At 45.8% G+C, this 19,682-nt stretch overlaps 1 protein-coding gene across 4 annotated transcripts; it reads right to left on the bottom strand.

The window, feature by feature from the left end:
* Positions 1-8,115: 8,115 nt before the first annotated feature.
* Positions 8,116-19,285, bottom strand: LOC148401289 (uncharacterized). Of its 4 annotated transcripts, none has more exons than XR_015855076.1 (4): positions 18,542-19,285; positions 10,918-11,237; positions 9,695-9,839; positions 8,116-9,623 (listed from the first exon to the last, which is right to left on the bottom strand). XR_015855076.1 is itself a non-coding variant. In XM_088365491.1 (4 exons), exons 2-4 carry the CDS (start codon positions 11,159-11,161, stop codon positions 9,461-9,463), a joined length of 555 nt encoding a protein of 184 aa, XP_088221617.1. In that variant the 5' UTR covers positions 11,162-11,237; positions 15,501-17,126; the 3' UTR covers positions 8,116-9,460. The 4 variants fall into 4 exon arrangements, 2 of the variants coding, with proteins under 2 accessions (XP_088221617.1, XP_088221625.1); XM_088365491.1 differs by lacking the exon at positions 18,542-19,285 and adding an exon at positions 15,501-17,126 and having other exon boundaries at positions 8,116-9,839; positions 10,918-11,089; positions 11,158-11,237; XR_015855075.1 differs by lacking the exon at positions 18,542-19,285 and having other exon boundaries at positions 10,918-13,231.
* Positions 19,286-19,682: the final 397 nt, after the last annotated feature.

Genomic DNA, 19,682 nt, shown 5'->3' with positions numbered 1-19,682 from the left:
ACCCACGGCAGTAGCGGCAGGGCCATACCCCTAACGGGGAAAGGCCACCGGGCGAGAGAGAGTGATGCTCTTTGTCCGAACGAACCTTTTATACTAGTCCAGTTCGTGGGTACTACGTATGCCTGCTTGGTCACGTACCAGTTTTTTTCCATGACGTCATACATTGGCCTCAGATGACCTAAATGCTTCCAGAATAGACTGCAACCGCATCTCGGCCGTTCTCAACCGGATTTAACCAGATGAGGTGACCATGTTCTCACGGAAGTAACAATTTTCTCAGAGATGCTTCATCCTGTTTCCCACTCCCAAATCTTGTCAACTGTCCATCAACGTAACATTTGCAAATGTTTTTTCTCGGACTTGTGTTCCGTCAAACAGCATTTTGTTTAGGCTTCAACTGGATGAGCGTGACCGAGGTCAAACTCATATGTGGGATCTCAGTCTTCCACCACTTAGTATCACCATTAACCCTTTCCGCCTCCTTGTCTTCGCTGACATTTATACATTCATGTGTAAATGGAACATCAATATTACATACATGTTTGATACTGAGATGCATATGATGCCGCTTTTAAGTTAAAGGCTCTGAACGAAGGAACTCCAGCTGCTCATGCACTGTAGAGGTTTCCTCTGGTCACTAGAGGGCACTGGGCTATTGTTGATGACCTCTTGTTGCGTCACCTGTTTCTTTATTTCACAGTCACGTCTACTCCGGAGCTATACGTGTAGCTCGCTAATTTAATGCAATATAGCGCTTTGTGCATGAATAAAATTAGCATAAATTGACCCTCATCATGGAAATGCTAGAAGGAATGCATAAAAGCGACAACAAAAGAGAGACTGAGAAAGTGTGTGGCGAAGTAAATCTGACGCTATTCCAATCCGACACTGAGGATGAAGACTTCAATGGTTTCAGTACACAGGAGGAAGATGAAGACGGCTTTCAGTGACTTTTACTGGTATGTTTTTGTAACCAGCCCTGTTCGTGCTGTGCTACTGTTGCTTCACAGTGACTTTTACCGGCATGTTTTTTTATCCAGCCCTATTAGTGCTGTGTTACTTCCGTGTTGCTGCTGTGGTACTGCCACATCACAGGCATTATTTGGAAAGAAAAGTAAAGGTATGTTATTAAAACTTTGAAAACTCTTTCTGTGTACTGTCTTTCTTTGTAAATAATTCACGGGCACATGCGGCTTTTAGTACGGTGCGGTTTCATGTATGAAAAAAAACAAGATTTTCCCCTAATTTTTGCTGGTGAGGCTTATAATCAGGTGCGGTTTGTAGTCTAGAAATTACGGTATTCATCAACCCATTGGTTTAAAGTGTATGTGTTTTATGTATTCATATATTTTACCGGTTACATACATACATACAGAAAAACGTTTATAAGCATGAACTAATATTTTGCATTCATAGACTCTGAACTTTAGACAGTACACATTTTGGGGTGATGAGGGAGGACAGAATGATCGTTTGGAGGCTAAAAAAGAAAACAGGAATTCAGTGCCAAGATGGCTGGTGGAGAGCTGCATGTTTACAGAAAGCCATCGCCTCAATGACTAGAGGAGCGAGGAGCGAACAAAGGAGCACATGAGGTGCTGACAGGGCAATAGGAGCCACACTGTTTTTTGGAGTTCTAACATTTTCAGCAAATATAAATGTGAGGGCTGTACTGCCTCTCTGACCTCACCCGTATGTGGGTGTGAGCTTCGGGCAGATAGAAAGCGAACCAGCAATGTCTGTACATTTTCCTCAACCCGGAGCATACCAACAAATAGTCATTCAAGCTACCTTGTGTGAGTTTGTTTTTTGTGCTCTGGTGGTGCAAGTTCTCCAAACCTATTCCAGCAACGCAAGCTCTGTGGCTGCCATCTGAATCTGCTTCAGCGGTGCAAGTTTTGCAGCCAACCTCTGAACTTACTCCAGCGATGCAAGCTCTGTGGCCGCCATCTGACTCTGTTTCAGTGATGCAAGCCGTGCTGCCGTCCAACCCTGCTCCGGCAATCCATGCTCTGCAGCCACCTCCCTGTTCCTGATCCATTGGTGCGAGCCCTGCACCCGCCCTAAAAATGTGCCCCAACTATGCAAGCCCCACGAGACTCTGGTCAAGAGACGCATGCCCTGTGGCCACCACCAAACCCTTCTCAGGCGGTACACACTCTGCGGTCGCCTCCTCTTGTAGTGCATGCACTGAGACCACCCGCCCCAACTCTGCTCCGGCTGCGCACCTGTTCCATCACCACAAGCTCTACCAGATCCTGCTATTGAGATGCACACCCTGTGGCCACCCTCCAACCCGGCTCGAGATGCGGTTACTTACTCTCTTGCTCCAGAAATTGAAACACTGCCGCCGCCTTCCATTTTGTCACTTCCACATGTTGTTTGCTGTCCTTGTCTTGGTCGTGCTGGTTTCCTTGCATTTGCGTCGTTGTTTTGAGTCTTGCCCGTTGTGGTAAAGAGAGAGCTGAGCTCTCTATTTACCGGTCGATCTACACTCCTAGCTATGGTCACGGGATATGGGTCGTGACCGAAAGAACAAGATCCCGGATAAAATTGGCCGAAATCATTTTCCTCCGCAGAGTGTCCAGGCTCTCCCTAAGAGACAGGGTGAGAAGGTTGGTCATTCGTGAGGGACTTGGAGTCAAGCCGCTGCTCCTCCACGTTGAAAGGAGCCAGATGAGGTGACTCAGGCATCTCATTAGGATGGCTCCTGGATGCCTTCCCGGGAAGGTGTTCCGGGCATGTCCCACCGGCAAGAGACCCCGGAGACGACCCAGGACTCGCTGGACAAACTACGTCTCTTGGCTGGCCTGGGAAGGCTATGATGAAATTTTGCGCCATTCTGAAATTCTGTATTTATTATATATTTACAACTACATACATTTTCTAGAGCATAAGAATGTTTGTGCCATGATTACCATCTAAAATCCATATTTAAAAAAAACTAAACAAAACCAAAAAAAACAACACCTTGTTCCATTTTCACGCAAGAGCTCCAGGGAGCCGCTAGGGGTGTGCTAAAGATGCGGCTCTGGAGCCGCGGGTTGCCGACCCCTGGCATAGGCTATAAGAAGATTGCCAACACCTTGAAACTGAGCTGTAGCACGGTGGCTAAGACCATACAGTGGTTTAAGAGGACAAGTTCCATTCAAAACAGGTCTCACCATGGTCGACCAAAGAAGTTGAGTGCGCGCGCTGAGCATCATATTCAGAGGTTGGCTTTGGAAAACAGGCGTATGAGTGCTGCCAGCATTGCTGTAGAGGTTGAAGGGGTGCGGGGTCAGTCTGTCAGTGCTCAGACCATACGCCGCACACTGCAAGGAAGCTCGCAAAAGGTTTGCTGAAGACAAGCAGACTAAGGATATGGGGTACTGGAACCATGTCCTGTGGTCTGATGAGACCAAGATAAACATATTTGGTTCAGATGCTATCCGGCGTGTGTGGCGGCAACCAGGTGAAGAGTACAAAGACATGTGTGTCTTGCCTACAGTCAAGCATGGTGGTGGGAGTGTCATGGTCTGGGGCTGTATGAGTGCTGCTGCCACCGGGGAGCTACAGTTCATTGAGGGAACAATGAATGCCAACATCCATCCAACCATCCATTTTCTGAACCGCTTAGTCCCCACGGGGGTCGCGGGTGTGCTGGAGCCTATCCCAGCCGTCATCGGGCAGTAGGCGGGGGACACCCTGAACCGGTTGCCAGCCAATCGCAGGGCACACAGAGACAAACAACCATTTGCACTCGCACTCACACCTAGGGACAATTTGGAGTGCTCAATCGGCCTACCAAGCGTTTTTGGGATGTGGAAGGAAACCGGAGTGCCCGGAGAAAACCCACGCGGGCCCGGGGAGAACATGGAAACTCCACATAGGGAGGGCTGGAGGTGGAATCAAACCCACACCCTCCTAACTGTGAGGCGGACGTGGTACTCAGTGCCCCACCGTACTGTGGAATACTGAAGCAGAGCATGATCCCCTCCCTCCGTAAACTGGGCCGCGGAGCAGTATTCCAACATGATAACGACCCCAAACACACCTCCAAAACGACCACTGCCTTCCTAAAGAAGCTGAGGGTGAAGGTGATGGCCAAGCATGTTCCCAGACCTAAACATCTGTGGGGCATCCTTAAATGGAAGGTGGAGGAGCGCAAGGTCTCCAACATCCACCAGCTCCGTGATGTCATCATGGAAGAGTGGAAGAGGATTCCAGCGGCAACCTGTGAAGCTCTGGTGAACTCCATGCCTAAAAGCGTTACGGCGGTGCTGGAAAATAATGGTGACCACACAAAATATTGACATTTGGGTCCAATTTTGACCTTTTCAGTTGGGGTGTACTCACTTTTGTTGCCAGCATTTTACACATTCATTGTTGCATTTTGAGTGACTTTGAAGTAACAATAAATTTACTTTGCGATCCAAGCTCTACAGTGACTACTTAACATTGAATCAAAGTTCATTTCTTCAGTGTTGTCCCATGACAAGATATAATTAAAACATTGCAGAAATGAGAGGGGTGTACTCACTTTTGTGAGATATTGTGCCTGCCTACCTACCTACCTACCTACCTACCTACCTACCTACCTACCTACCTACCTACCTACCTACCTTATCTAACTATCCACTCACCCACCCACAGACAGACGGACGGACGGATGGATGGGGAGGGGCGAGAGCGCAGACGCGGGACAGAGACGCAAACTGACACCATGACAACAAACAATGTGACACGAGGCTACGAGGAGGAGGCATGGATAAGTTCCACTCCGCGTGGCGATCTGCGCCACAGAGGAGCAAAGACGTGATAATTGTGATATATACATCCATCCATTATCTGAACTGCTTATCCTCAGTCCAAATTAAATGATAGTGACGTGGCAGCAAAGAACAGCATCTAGGGAACTACAGTAACACAAAATTCAATTCAATTACAATGGCCTACACAACTTTATTTTGGAATGAAACTACTGTATTTTTTGGACTAAAAGTCGCTCCGGAGTATAAGTCGCATCAGCCACAAAATGCACAATAAAGGGGAAAAAAAACATAAGTCGCACTGGAGTATAAGTCGCATTTTGGGGAAATTTATTTGACAAAATCCAACACCAAGAACAGACATGAACCAGCAACAACAAGCTAAATGATACGGAATGCTAACGTGACATAAACACAAACAAGGAGCTGAGAACATTAACAGTTATCCAAATAACTATAACATAAATAACACCTTTATCAAACCATCAGTGTCACACGTTGAATAACGATTATACAAACAACAATATTATCAAACCATCTGTGTCACTACAAATCATTAAATCTATCGATCGAATTTGCCGTCCTTTATGTGAACAACGCCGTGTGTGCGCCGCGCCGCTGAGGTCGGACTCGTCGTAAGTTGCAGTCCAGTTAAGACTTGCAATTTCAAGTTTGGGGTAATCTGCCAATTTAAGAGCGAACTCCCATGCCCCCTCGAGGATCCTGCCGAGGTTGTAGAGCTGATCTACTGTTCCACGGCCAGGACGAAAGCCACACTGCTCCTCCTGAATCCGACGTTCGACCTCCCGACAGACCCTCCTTTCCAGCACCCCTGAATAGACCTTAACAGGGAGGCTGAGGAGTGTGATTCCCCTGTAGTTGGAACACACCCTGCGGTCCCCCTTCTTAAAGAGGGGAACAACCACCCCAGTCTGCCAATCCAGAGGCACCGTCCCCGATGTCCACCCAATGTTGTAGAAGCGTGTCAGCCATGACAGCCCCACAACATCCAGAGCCTTTAAAAACTCCGGGCGGATCTCATCCACCCCTGGGGCCTTGCTTTCGAGGAGTTTTTTAACTACCTCATTGACTTCGACCCCAGAGATTGGAGAGTCCGCCTCAGAGTCTCCAGGCCCTGCTTCCACAATGGAAGGTGTGTCGGTGGAATTTAGGATGTCTTCTCCTCACCGACTGAGTAGAGGTCAGCAGCACGCCATCTCCACTGTAAACAGTTTTGACGGTGCACTGCTTCTCCTTCCTGAGACGCTGGATGGTGGACCAAAATTTCCCCAAAGTCGTCCGGATGTCGTTCTCCATGGCCTCGCCAAACTCCTCCTACGCCCGGGTTTTTGCCTCAGCAACCGCCGAAGCCACGTTCCGCTTGGTACCTGTCGGCTGCTTCCGGAGTCCCGCAGGCCAAAACGGCCCGATAGGACTCCTTCTTCAGCTTGACGGCATCCCTTACTGCCGGTGTCTACCAGCGGGTTCGGGGATTGCCACCTCGACAGGCACCAACCACCTTACGGCCAGCTGCCTCAACAACGGAGGCACGGAACATGGTCCACTCTGACTTAATGTCCCCCGCCTCCTCCGGGATGTGGGAAAAGCTCTGCCAGAGGTGGGAGTTGAAGCTCTTCCAGACAGGGGATTCTGCCAGATGGTCCCAGCAGACCCTCACAGTACGTTTGGAGCTGCCAGGTAGGACCGGCATCGTCCCCCACCATCGGAGCCAACCCAACACCAGGTGGTGATCAGTTGACAACTTCGCCCTTCTCTTCACCCGAGTGTCCAAAACATCATTGAACAGCGGCCTAGGGTGTCTTGGTGCCAAGTGCACCCATATGTTTGAACATGGTGTTCATTATTGACGATCCGTGTCGAGCACAGAAGTCCAATAATAGAACACCGCTTGGGTTCAGTTCGGAGGGGGGGGGGGGGGGGGATGGCGTGCCTCCCAATCACGCCCTTCCAGGTCTCAATGTCATTGCCCACGTGAGCATTGAAGTCACCCAGTAGAAAGATGTCCCCAGAAGGAGTGCTGTCTAGTACTTCCTCCAAGGACTCCAAAAAGGGTGGGTACTTTGAGCTGCTGTTTGGTTTATAGACACAAACAACAGTCAGGACCCGTCCCCCCAACCGAAGGCTGAGGGAGGCTACCCTCTCGTTCACCAGGGTGAACCCCAATGTGCAGGCACCCAGTTGGGGTGCAATAAGTATACAAACCTGCTCAACACCTCTCACAATGGGCAACCCCAGAGTGGAAGAGAGTCCAGCCCCTATCGAGAGGGCTTGTACCGGACCCACCCAAACTCTATGTTAAGGCAAGTCCGACTATGTCTAGTCTGAACTTTTCTGCCTTGCACACCAGGTTGGGCTCCTTTCCAGGCAGAGAGGTGAAATTCCATGTCTCAAGAGCCAGCTTCTGCAGCCGGAGATCGGACCGCCAAGGTCCCTGCGTTTGGCCGCCGCCCAGCTTACAATGCACCTGAATCCTTAGGCCCCTCCCACAGGTGGTGAGCCCATGGGAAGTCCCCAAATTAAAAAAAAAATACAATTCAAAATAAAACTTTAAAATTGAGGAATTATGGCACGAATGTTGCCCACACGTCAGCAGAAAGCAGGGAGTGCCCGCACAATTGCAGTGCGTACACTTGAATCTTTTCATAAAAAAATTGTTAATAATAAGCATTCTAAAAACACATTAAAGAGTGTTATACCTTGTTATAGAAAAGTCATTATAATAATAAAACAGTTCTAAAAACATATTTACAGTATGTGCACTTGTACCTTGTTATTAAAATTGTTACAATAATAAAAGCTGTTCTAAAACCATATTTATAGTATGTGTTAAGATTTCTCCATTTTATTTATGTTATTCAGCCGTGCTTTGATTCGAGGTATGGTGCTTTATTTTGAAGGCCGTTTTCAGCCGATAACAGTTCAATTTATTAAATCTCCTGACTCCGGAAGTCAGTGAATGGAACTCATTGTCAGTGAGGCTCCAATTATTCCACAGCCATAGTGCGCCTTCATGCGGTTTAAAGTGAAAATAACATGTGAAGTGATCAAATATACTAGTAAGTAAGTAATGTGTTAATGATCAAGTAAATATTTGTGAATAATGTTACACATATAAGTCGCTCCTGAGTATAAGTCGACCCCCCACCCAAACGAGCAAAAAAAACGTGACTTATACTCCGAAAAATACGGTAAAATTAAATTCATGACAGTTATAAATCAAAAATACAAACCAATACAAGAGAAAACAAATGTTGATGAAAGGAACTTTGCTTCAGGGTACAAATTTAATGATGATAGTGAAATGGCAACAAAGAACAGCACGAATACTAATTCCATCGAAACTGTCAACATTTTTTTATTTTGGAATACAATGTGTACATAAAGAAGAAAGAGTGAGATCCGTATGAGGATCACCCTGCCGTTTGCAATGTCTAGGGATTACATTTTGGCATGTGTAGTGATGAACCATTAAAAAAAAAAAAGTATTATTTCTTGTCTTGTGACACAGTAACGACCAATGTTACAAAAGAGCAGTGGCTTGCAGTGAAATTTGCGCAACTGTTCCTCGTTTAGTCAGTTTTGGTGCATCAACCTTTTTTTTTCTTGCTGAACAGCATGTTACAAGTTAGAAATACTCCAGAAAGTATGGACTAGTTCTACAGAATCAGCCAGATGCATAGGAATTGCAATCATTTTGTTGTACGAAAAAAATAAACTTGACAACAGGTGGTAATGATTTGTGTTAAAATAAAAACAAAAATAAGTAGCTACAGTGAAAGGTTTTGGGACACAGGTGCCTTCAAGTGACAAGGGCAATTATGACAGATTATGAAAGAAAAAATTAAGTCCTTGCTCCTCACTGTGCAATCCAGCCGATGATATACATTTAATGTCTAATTAGATGTCACTTTGAGTTGTGTATGTTGAAACTTAGCGACAGGTGGGGTGGGCTTGAGGGGACTAACTGCACTGGCGTCTCCTTATCAGCCTAAAATAGGTTCAAAGTCAAAGTCAAAGTCAGCTTTATTGTCAATTTCTCCACATGCCAAAGACACACAAAGAAACCAGAATTTCGTTCCCCCCTATCCCACGGTGACAAGACATGGCTCACAACAGACAAACAAGTAAACAAGTATAACAACAGCGTGCTGAATAAATAATGAATAAATAACACAACACATAAATAAGTAAGAGGAGCAAAAAAAGGAGCAAGTGCGCGTACAGCAGGCATTCCAGAAAATAGCGCAACAGTGCTGCACGCTACGCAGAAGGGGGTAGCGAGTTCAGGGTCCTAACAGCCTGGAGAAAGAAGCTGTTGGCGAGTCTGGTGGTGCGGGAGCGCAGGCTCCTGTACCTCTTCCCAGAGGGCAGAAGGTCAAACAAAGAGTGAGCGGGGTGACTCACATCTCTCGCAATCGAGGTTGCCTTGCGGGCGAGATGGGAGGTGTAAATCTCCTTCAGGGAGCACCAATAATCTTACCAGCTGTATTCACTATGCGCTGCAGGGCCTTCAAGTTCTGTTCAGTGCAGTTACCACCCCAGACAGCGATGCAACTGGTGAGGACGCTCTCAATGGTGCCACGGTAGAATGTAGACAGGACTGCCTGAGAAGCACACGCACGCCTGAGCTTCCGCAGGAAGTACAGGCGGCGCTGAGCTTTCTTTGCCAGTGACGAGGTGTTTGCGGACTAGGAGAGGTCCTCACTGATGTGCACCCCCAGGAACTTGGTGCAGCTCACCCTCTCCACCACAGCACCGTCGATGATCAGCGGCAGGTGTTTTGTGTGACCCTTCCGGAAGTCAACAACAATTTCCTTGGTCTTGTTGACGTTCAGCAGGAGGTTGTTGTCCCTGCACCACGTGGTCAGAAGGTCAACTTCCGACCTGTACCGAGTCTCGTCGCCCTTCGTGATGAGACCCACCAGAGTCGTGTCGTCAGCAAACTTCACTATGCGGTTGTCGCTGTAGGTCGCAGTGCAGTCATGCGTCAGCAGGGTGAAGAGCAATAGACTGAGCACGCAGCCCTGGGGGGACTCCGTGCTCAGCGTGATGGTTTGTTCTTCATCTCTGTTGTAATACAAATATGTTTCAAAGAAACTGCATTGTTAAACAATATCATTCTTATTTTTTCCTTTTTTAAGAATTTTGTGTTTTTTAATGCTATACATGGCCATTCAGCAGCCCTGTAAATGAATATTTACAAGTGAAGTGCTCTGTTTTTCCTGATTCTCCTACATAACTGAAAGGCCAAGGCCACTTTTAAACACCAACCAAGGGAATTCCTCATCTCATCCCGCTAGAATCCCAACTAGATCCGTCCTAAAATGCCTAATAAAAGAGAGTGGCTCTACATGTTGCTAGTTTGCATTCCCCGGGTGGTCTCATGGCCAATACACAATGCTTTAAACATGAAGGCAAGGTCAGCTGTCAGTGCTGGCACTTAACCCCAAAATTTTAATAATCCCAGTGTCAAAGCCTGAAAACGTCAGCATCCTAATTCTAGCCTCCTTTCACAATGAGTTCTTGCAACATTTTCCAATAAAAATAAAAAGCATTCACGTGTATGCCATTATTTATTGATTCCCTTCACCACAGATGAAAGGCAGATTTTTAAAAATGACAATGTAAATAATCTACTGTATTTAAGTACTCTGGATTAAAAAGTATCACTTTGCATGTCCCTCAGATGTCTCGCTTCTTGGATCTGAAGGATTTTGGAGATGCTGCTCGCTATCTTCGTCTCACCAACCTTGAACAACTGGCGGCCATAGCCCAGGCTTTTGATGGTAATGCACAGCTTGCCAACACACTCACTAGCAGTGTTACAAAATTAATTGCTCAACAAACCAAAATTATGACAACCACTGCAATCACAGACTACGGTACCAATTCAACTACAACATCAATCACAAATATTACAATTGCTAAAATGACAGACTAAAGTAATGACAACGCTGTTAAAAAAAAAAAAAGGAGGTGACTCAAAAGTTTATTTGCATAGTTCAACAAAGTTTGCTAATGTGAATAGTGGCTTTCACGCGTCTTCAACAAAGAAATAAGAGATTACAGAATGGATTGTGCCCAATTTAAAGATATTGTGTAAGAAAAAATAACTCGGCAAATTGTTTAGGAGCAAAACACTTGCTTGCAACATCCGGGTAGGAGGTGGAGCAGAGGCAGAAACCAAGGAGCTCTCGTGCAGTGGCTTGATTCGCGAGACGTGGAACGTGGGATGGACCCACGTGGGAGGCTGAGCCGGACCGTGGACGGGTTGATTATCGGTCCAACAAATCGGGGAGCCAGCTTGCGGGAATCCACTCGGAGCGGTAGATAGTGGTACACAATAAGGGCTTTCCACACTGCAGGAACAAATTCAGGAACTTACCCATCTACTCTGGTAGTTTGTGGACCTCCCTTGTTGACACGTCAAACGTTCCAGGTCATGAAGGTTTCACCAGGGTTTTCCTATGGAAACGACGGACACAGTAAAGTGGTAAGCTTGAGATGACACAAAAATAATAAGCTGTTTTTCACTTTCATATTGTTGCGTATCTATGATGCACTCATTTCATAGCATTAACGAAGTCTTTCTGCTGATTTTAGAGCTGTGCGCTGTATTTATTTCACTTCTTGTGGGTGTATTTTGAGTAGGTGTATCTGATTAATTGCATCGAAGGTGCTGTATTATTCTTGGGGAACACAATAATGCGCATTTGTTAGCTTATCCCTAACGCGAGCGCTAGCATTAGCTTACTTCGTAGCTTGACTGCAGTGCTTGTTTACAAGACATCCATAGCATTAGCGTAAGTCTTTCTGCTGATTTTTGGAGCTGTGCACTCTGTTTTCACTTCTTGTGGGTGTATTTTGAGTAGTTGTATCAGATGAATTGCATCAAAGGTTCTAGCCAGTAGGACAGATCACATAAACAGGAGCTCTAACAAGCTTCGCGTTTCAGTAACCTTAAAGATCACTCAACTAAGTTTGAGCTATTGACTAATATTTATTGTATAGCACCGTCCTTACCTTAGTCATACTAGCAATTCTTAACCCCCTTATGCCAACTTAATGACTCCAAACATCCATATTAGGTGTCATGTAACATGGGGGTAGAGATGGTGCAAATGGTAGAATATGGATTGTTCACAGGAATAAATTGGCAGAGCTGAAATTCCAAATTTGTCCAAAAGATGGCGCCAGACCAAAACGTGAGACCAAAAGAGGGGCCAGAATAAGCTAAACATGGTAAAATAGAAATAAAAGAGTAGCACGGTGTCAGAGTGTGAGTCACGCATGGAAGCACAAATGTGATTTTTATTTTTGATTTCTTTGCTTGGCTAAAAATGTATTCTGTAACCGCTTTAAGCAATATTATTTGTCAATTCGATCAAGAGACCCGTCACTATGAGAATAGTGGCGTGACATAAATTGTTTAGAGAAGTAGGTTAAGGGTTTGGATTTTTATTTCAGAGTTAATTGAAGCGTAACTTTAAAAAGTTATGTTCATGTAACAGGAAGAGAAGAAAAGGGGAAGTGAAAGGTTTTACCACTAGCTGTGCATTTGGTGGAAAGTACTGCGTGGTCAGGGCGGAAACAGCTGCTGAAGGCCACAGATAACCAAGCGTGGGAAAACTGGCCAGTTCCCTCTATAGGCGTGAGAAAACTGGCCAGTTCCCTCTATAGGCGTGAGAAAGCTGGCCAGTCCCTTCTATAGGCGTGGGAAAACTGGGCAGTCTTACCCTATAGGGAAAGTACAGGAGAAAAGAAAGGGGAGTGGGGGGACGGAGAGGTCTATAAAAGGTCCTGCAGGAGCAGCTTCAGGGCTTTTTCCCCCAAAAGAGCGCTCATACGTGAAGAGGCCCAAGATTTTTTCCAAAGTCCCAAAGATCTTTGTGTGAGACGCAGGATCGCTGGACTGAAATTAACTTGGATTTACTCCCAAAAATTGGACTGGACAACTTTATAGGAGAAATAGGTGAAGATGACCGTTTTTATGTATTTTAGCGAGAGGGGGGAATAGTCATCGGGCCGCCGGCTCCCTCGTGGCCAGCCTGTTTCTCTAATTTGGATTTTAGAAGCAAGATCAAATTGATCACTCGACTTTGCTTCCACCAAAAATAACACGCAGCTGGTATTTACCTCTTCCCTTTTTTATGAACTGTGTTTTGCAATCGAATTGTTCTGGGATTGAATGATTTTATTAACACGGGTATCAGTGAGTGAAATTGTTCAGTTTCTGGAGTAATTGAGATTTGTAATTCTATTCCATGTTTCTTCAATAAATGTATTTTGTATATTACTGACTTCGTTGTGCGCGGATTTGTACTGAATATGCAACCGAAGGCTCAGGCCCGCTTCCCCTTTTTGACGGGCCGCGTAAAAAGTAACTCCGAGCAAGTTAGAGAATTAAATAACTTTCGTAAATATTTAACGGAAGAGTTGATTTCGTTAAAAGTGAATTCGGTTGAGAATTTACTTCCTCTAAATAACATAACGACGACGGTTAAAATAAATCATTGAAGTTGGTGGAGGATAAAAGTATTTCAACTGTCCGTCGGGCGCGGCCCAGTTCCTAAATTTGTCGGGCCGCGTCAAAAGTTAAATGGGACACGATCAAAAAATAGAAATATAAATTGCCTTCCAAATTAATTATTGGGCAAATCTAAATAGAGCACGACATTTTTATTCGGTTTAAGAAAGTCGCTATTTTTTTAAAAAGCAATTAAGTGGGGTGAAGAACTCCGACGGTCAAGTGCTAGATCTACGTATAGGAAGTTAGAATTAACCATATAAGGTGCATTAATTTTCTTCTTAAACGCTATTATTGTCACACTTTTATTAATTCGATTCTCTTTCGAATGAAAAAGTTGGTCGGCTCGCTGCATGAGCGACCAAGTGGAACGGACCCATATCAACATTTACTTCGGCAAAACTAGTGCTTGGGTGCGCTATACAAACGAATCCCTGAGGTCTTAACAAAGACATCTAAAAAATATCCGTAACAAAATAAGAACTTCAAACACTAGCGGGGAGCCATCAATACGATGCGGTCACTTCGAAGTCTTGCCTCGAATTGAGTTACTCGGCTCGAGCTTCGGGTGACTTGAGAGGGATTGGCGTCGTACAGAAATTAGATTGATTCCGGTGGAGTTAATTTAACTCGGGTGGTTAGATTACGGACGAATCTCCGAACCCGGCTAAAACAAACCCGTTACCGGGAAGCCGGGGGCACCTTAATGCGAGAGGTGCGTTTGACATAGGCTACTTATGAGTCAGTCCTCCCAGGCTGCTATTTGGTGTTCTTGCGTCAGAATTCTTGCAGCCGGATCCTAGCTCTTCCATTTTCGGTCGCTTCCAGCAGTCTACTGAAGCAAGAATTCTCAACTTCCACCGGGGCATCTTCAATCTTGTAGCTACATTCGTCGTTGACCACTTCCTTTCCCCAATGATTTTTCCTCTTGTGAAGTGGGGTTTGTAAGCAGATGTTCTCCTTCTTAAACACTTGTTTATCCCCAAGTAAGCCTTACATTTTCATGGTGGTGTAGTCGTGGTTGAAATTAATTTTCTCTCTGCAGTTCATCACCATCTTTCTCCACTCTTTCATCTCCTTCAGAGCATATTGTTGAAAGTTGACAATAACTGACCAGGGTGGTTGATCTGCTTTCAGTTTAGCTGCCAGGAATCTATGTGCGCATTGAAAATGTAGGTCGTGTTCGACTGGAACTCCTTTTGGAGCTACTCACTGACAAACTTAATAATCAAACTGACTTGGGACTCAGCGCTGACAGTTTTTTTCTCACTCTACCTTTTACGCAATAACCACACAAGAGACCGTTTCCAGTGTGTCATCCTCCATCTGCCAGCAGGTATGTTGGGATCCGGGTCACGGCACCAAATTGATAGTTTTTTCTCACTCTATCTTTTACAGACAGTTTGCTCATTTTACACTTGCAAGCAGGGAGAGCGAGCATCACCTTTGTGCTACATGAAAGTGCTCTAAAGCAAGTCCGAACTCTGCTCCCACAGCAATCACAGCAAGCGCGGAGGCGTCCGGGCCAGGCTGGCGGCCAACCCAGCGCGCACGGCGGTGCCCTCCATTCTTCTGGCGAATGTTTGATCGCTGGACAACAAAATGGATTACGTTCGCCTGCTGGGGTCTACGAACCGGACGGTGCGGAACGGCTGTGTGCTCGTGTTCACCGAGACCTCGTTGAGTGACAACATTCCGGACTCTGCCGTGCATCTGGAGCGGCTAGCGTGCTATCGGGCGGACCGTGCCATTGTACGAGAGGGAAAGTCGCGAGGAGGTGGAATATGCGTCTACATCCGAGAAGAATGGTGCCGAGACTCTGTGGTGGTATGTAAGCACTGCTCGCCGCTTGTGGAGTTTGTGATCATTAAGTGCCGTCCTTTTTATCTGCCGAGGGAATTTACCGCGATTCTGCGAGTCGCGGTATACATCCCGCCTTCCAACATCGAAGGCGACAGGATCGCAGCGCTTGGTGAACTGTACCAGGCTGTCAGTAAACAGCAAACAGCGCACCCTGACGGTTTCACCATCTTCGCTGGAGACTTCAATCATGCCAACCTGAAGTCTGTTTTCCCGAGGCTTCACCAGCATGTTACTTTTCCGACACGTGGAGACAGCTTCCTGGACCTAGTCTAGTCGGCGCAAAAGGGAGCTTTCAAAGCCACCCCCCTCCCCCGTCTGGGGCTTTCTGACCATCTCACCGTTTTGCTTTTGACCGCATACAGACAATTGGTAAAGGCATCCAGGCCGGTTCGGAGGAGGGTTCGGGTGTGGCCTGAGGGTGCCTCCGATGCACTTCGTGACTGCTTCGACACCACTGACTGGGACTCGTTTAAGCAGGCAGCCACCTACAACGATTGGACGGACATAGAGGAGTATACTGACTCTGTTACCTCTTACATCACGAAGTGCATCGATGATGTGACTTGCTCGAAATCCGTCGAAGGACTGTGCTGGGGAGTTGTCGGGTGTCTTCAAGGACATCTTCAACGTTTCCCTGCAGCAGGCCATCGTCCCCTCGTGTTTCAAGGCTGCCACCATCGTTCCTGTGCCGAAGAAACCTGCACCGTCCTGCTTCAATGACTACCGCCCCGTGGCACTGACGCCCATCATCATGAAGTGCTTTGAGCGGCTTGTCATGGAGCACATCAAGTCCGTTCTCCCCCCCACCATTGACCCTTTCCAGTTTGCGTACCGTGCCAAGCGGTCCTCTGAGGATGCCATCTGCTCTGCCCTCCACTCGGCCCTCACCCACCTGGAGAGGAAGGACTCATATGTGAGGTTGCTGTTTGTGGACTTCAGCTCTGCCTTCAACACCATTGTGCCGCAGCGACTCATCTGCAAACTCGACGAGCTGGGCCTCAGTACCTCCCTCTGCAACTGGCTACTGGACTTCCTCTGTCAGAGGCCTCAGGTGGTGCGTGTTGGCGACAAAATCTCCGCCAGCATCACGCTGAGCACGGGGGCCCCCCACGGCTGCGTGCTCAGTCCATTGCTCTTCACCCTGCTGACGCATGACTGCACTGCGACCTACAGCGACAACCGCATAGTGAAGTTTGCTGACGACACGACTCTGGTGGGTCTCATCACGAAGGGCGACGAGACTCGGTACAGGTCGGAAGTTGACCTTCTGACCACGTGGTGCAGGGACAACAACCTCCTGCTGAACGTCAATAAGACCAAGGAAATCATTGTTGACTTCCGGAAGGGTCACACAGCACACCTGCCGCTGATCATCGACGGTGCTGTGGTGGAGAGGGTGAGCTGCACCAAGTTCCTGGGGGTGCACATCAGTGAGGACCTCTCCTGGTCCGCAAACACCTCGTCACTGGCAAAGAAAGCTCAGCGCCGCCTGTACTTCCTGCGGAAGCTCAGGCGTGCATGTGCTCCTCAGGCAGTCCTGTCTACATTCTACCGTGGCACTATTGAGAGTGTCCTCACCAGTTGCATCGCTGTCTGGGGTGGTAACTGCACTGAACAGAACTTGAAGGCCCTGCAGCGCATAGTGAATACGGCTGGTAAGATTATTGGTGCTTCGCTCCCCTCCCTGAAGGACATTTACACCTCCCATCTCGCCCGCAAGGCAACCTCGATTGCCAGAGATGTGAGTCACCCGGCTCACTCTTTGTTTGACCTTCTGCCCTCTGGGAAGAGGGACAGGAGCCTGCGCTCCCGCACCACCAGACTCGCCAACAGCTTCTTTCTCCAGGCTGTTAGGGCCCTGAACTCGCTACCCCTTTCTGTGTAGCGTGCGGCACTGTTGCGCTATTTTCGGGAATGTCTGCTGTACGCGCACTTGCTCCTTTTTTTTTTTTTTTTTTTTTTTTTTTTTTGCTGCTCTTATTTATTTATTTATTTGTTGTGTTTTTTATTCATTATTTATTCAGCACGCTTTTGTTATACTTGTTTACTTGTTTGTCTGTTGTGAGCCATGTCTTGTCACCGTGGGATAGGGGGGAACGAAATTTCGGTTTCTTTGTGTGTCTTTGGCATGTGGAGAAATTGACAATAAAGCTGACTTTGACTTTGACTTTGACTAAATCAATAAAAGAAACATTTTAAGCTTATAATTATACCTACACACCAAATCAATAAAGAAGACATACTCTAGACATTTTTGATAGGTGGTAATGACAAAGGTTTTATAACTTTATGATCTGATATGTATTTCTGAGCACTTTGAAATAACAAATGTCTTTTGATATATTGCCTAAATAGCTTAATGACCCTTAAGGAACTGTGTAATGCATGCCTGATGTTTTTTCTCTAAATCATGGACACGGCCAGAGTTGTCTTGACCGTTCAGTACTTGATTATATCTTGTTTTTTGACTAAACGTCATATGTCGCCTAATGTGAGACGCCAGCTTTTCCGATTACGACTGAACGCTCTGCACAGAGGGAAATATTTTGCCTAACAAAGAAAAGATACGGTTGGAAGCACGATTAAACTGAGAATATAATGACGTAAGCTAAGACATGGAGTGTCAAAAGAACAAACTTTGCATAGTCAGGGAACAGTAATAGATTAATGATGTCACAGCCAAAAGCTCACACAATTTCGAACAAAATGACAAAATTGAAAGAATGAGGTGCGACAGTGTATGTGCAAGAATGGAGGAGAATGTTCACAGGAAGGTCACGTGGAGATAAAAACCAGCAGGTGCCAGAGGGAGCAAGCCAAGGACTCAGCCAAAGATGATCGCCAAGGCCGAAAGACGGGATGGAAGGCAACAGCCCCCACACACAGCGAATCGCCCATAACCAGCACCACTCCCATGGAATCAGAATCTCCTGCGAACTTGCCACACCCCCTGACTCATCACCCATCAAACTCGGCCCACACTGGCATGTGCAAATGAATATAAGCTGACCAAAGAACCTTGAATGTTGCCTTTTCTGAATGGAGACTTTCTGCTCTTGAAAGGCCCAGCGCTGTATTGTACTTTTCTGAAAACAGAGCTTTCTGAACAAGAATTGTGATTGAACTCAACCAACCTGTGTAAGTCTAATTTCTGCTTCAGTGTCTTAGCATTTTCCTAAATCTGTAGAAATCAAACGAGCACGCAGTGAGTAAATTGGATAACAGGTGATTGGCAATGGCTTTTGCCGTGAGACGAAATAAATAAATAATACATTTTTATAAATAAATAATACATTTATAATAATTATATAAATACGATGAAAAAAAATGATAGGACTGGCATATAAACAAGTATAAACGACATAAAAATAAAACTCACCATTACGTTGAATTAGTGGGAGCACTGAGCTTGTTTCTCAGAAACGAGCCGGTCCCATGGAGGCGTAATCGGAGATAATGACACCCGAAGTGGTTAAGGTTTGTCTTTTAATGCAGGATGCTTGGTCTCCATGTGCCGAAGCAGTTCTGAAGGCTTCATTGCCTCGTTAGCTAGCCTGTCGCCACATATTATGCAGAGTGGGCTTAGCGCGTCAGAGTCACCTGTGGCGATAAATCCATATTTTAAGTAGGACTCCAGAAATTTTCTTTCAAATGCAGCTTTCCTTTTCTTAGAAGTCGTAGCCTCTTCTTTCATCTCCTCATTGGGCTTTTTTCCCTTTCCAAGCTTTCCAAACATCTTTGTTTCTTGCTCATTTTTGCGGGCTCGACTGGGGAAACATGTCACGTGACCAGGTCGAGCGTCTTGACCTGAATTAATTGACAGTCGATGAAAAATGTTGTTGTTTTTTTCTGTGCGGCTTGGCGGCCCGGTACCAAGTGACACACGGACCAGTACCAGTCCGCGGACCGTGGGTTGGGAACCCCTGCTTTAGAGGTCCGTTTTCGCGTGTTAGCACGATGGCGAATTAGCATCTTTCTGCTAACTCATTAGCCTGCCCAGTACTTCTTGTTAACATGTTACACACACACGTATTATACTTATATTTTCAATATGCATATACATTTTTCTGTATGTTATCTATACTATTAATGGATTACTTACATGTTTGAAACAATTGTTTAATGTTCTAATAATAAAATATGCACTTAAATGGTTTCACATACATTTATCGACACAAAAAATGTACAGATAAAAAAATAAATGGACAGATGAGCGGGTGACCATACTTCGCGGAGTTCACTTATCGCGGGTGGTTTTTGGAACCAATTATCCGCGATAAACATGGGATTACTGTATGCGTGTATATATATATATATATATATATATATATATATATATATATATATGTGTATATATATATATATATATATATATATATATATATATATATATATATACATATATATATACATACATGTACTTATCTGTATATATATGCCGCTTGAGTGGCAGCCTGTTACAGCAGCATTACATTTACATATACATTTTTTTAAACTGAGGTAAAGTACTACAATTCTTT

The sequence above is a fragment of the Syngnathus floridae genome, chromosome 2 (genome assembly GCF_059516105.1).
Source record: "Syngnathus floridae isolate MCC-2025c chromosome 2, RoL_Sflo_1.0, whole genome shotgun sequence".
NCBI classification, from domain to species: Eukaryota; Metazoa; Chordata; class Actinopteri; order Syngnathiformes; family Syngnathidae; genus Syngnathus; species Syngnathus floridae.
This window is presented reverse-complemented; position numbering and strand designations above follow the sequence as displayed.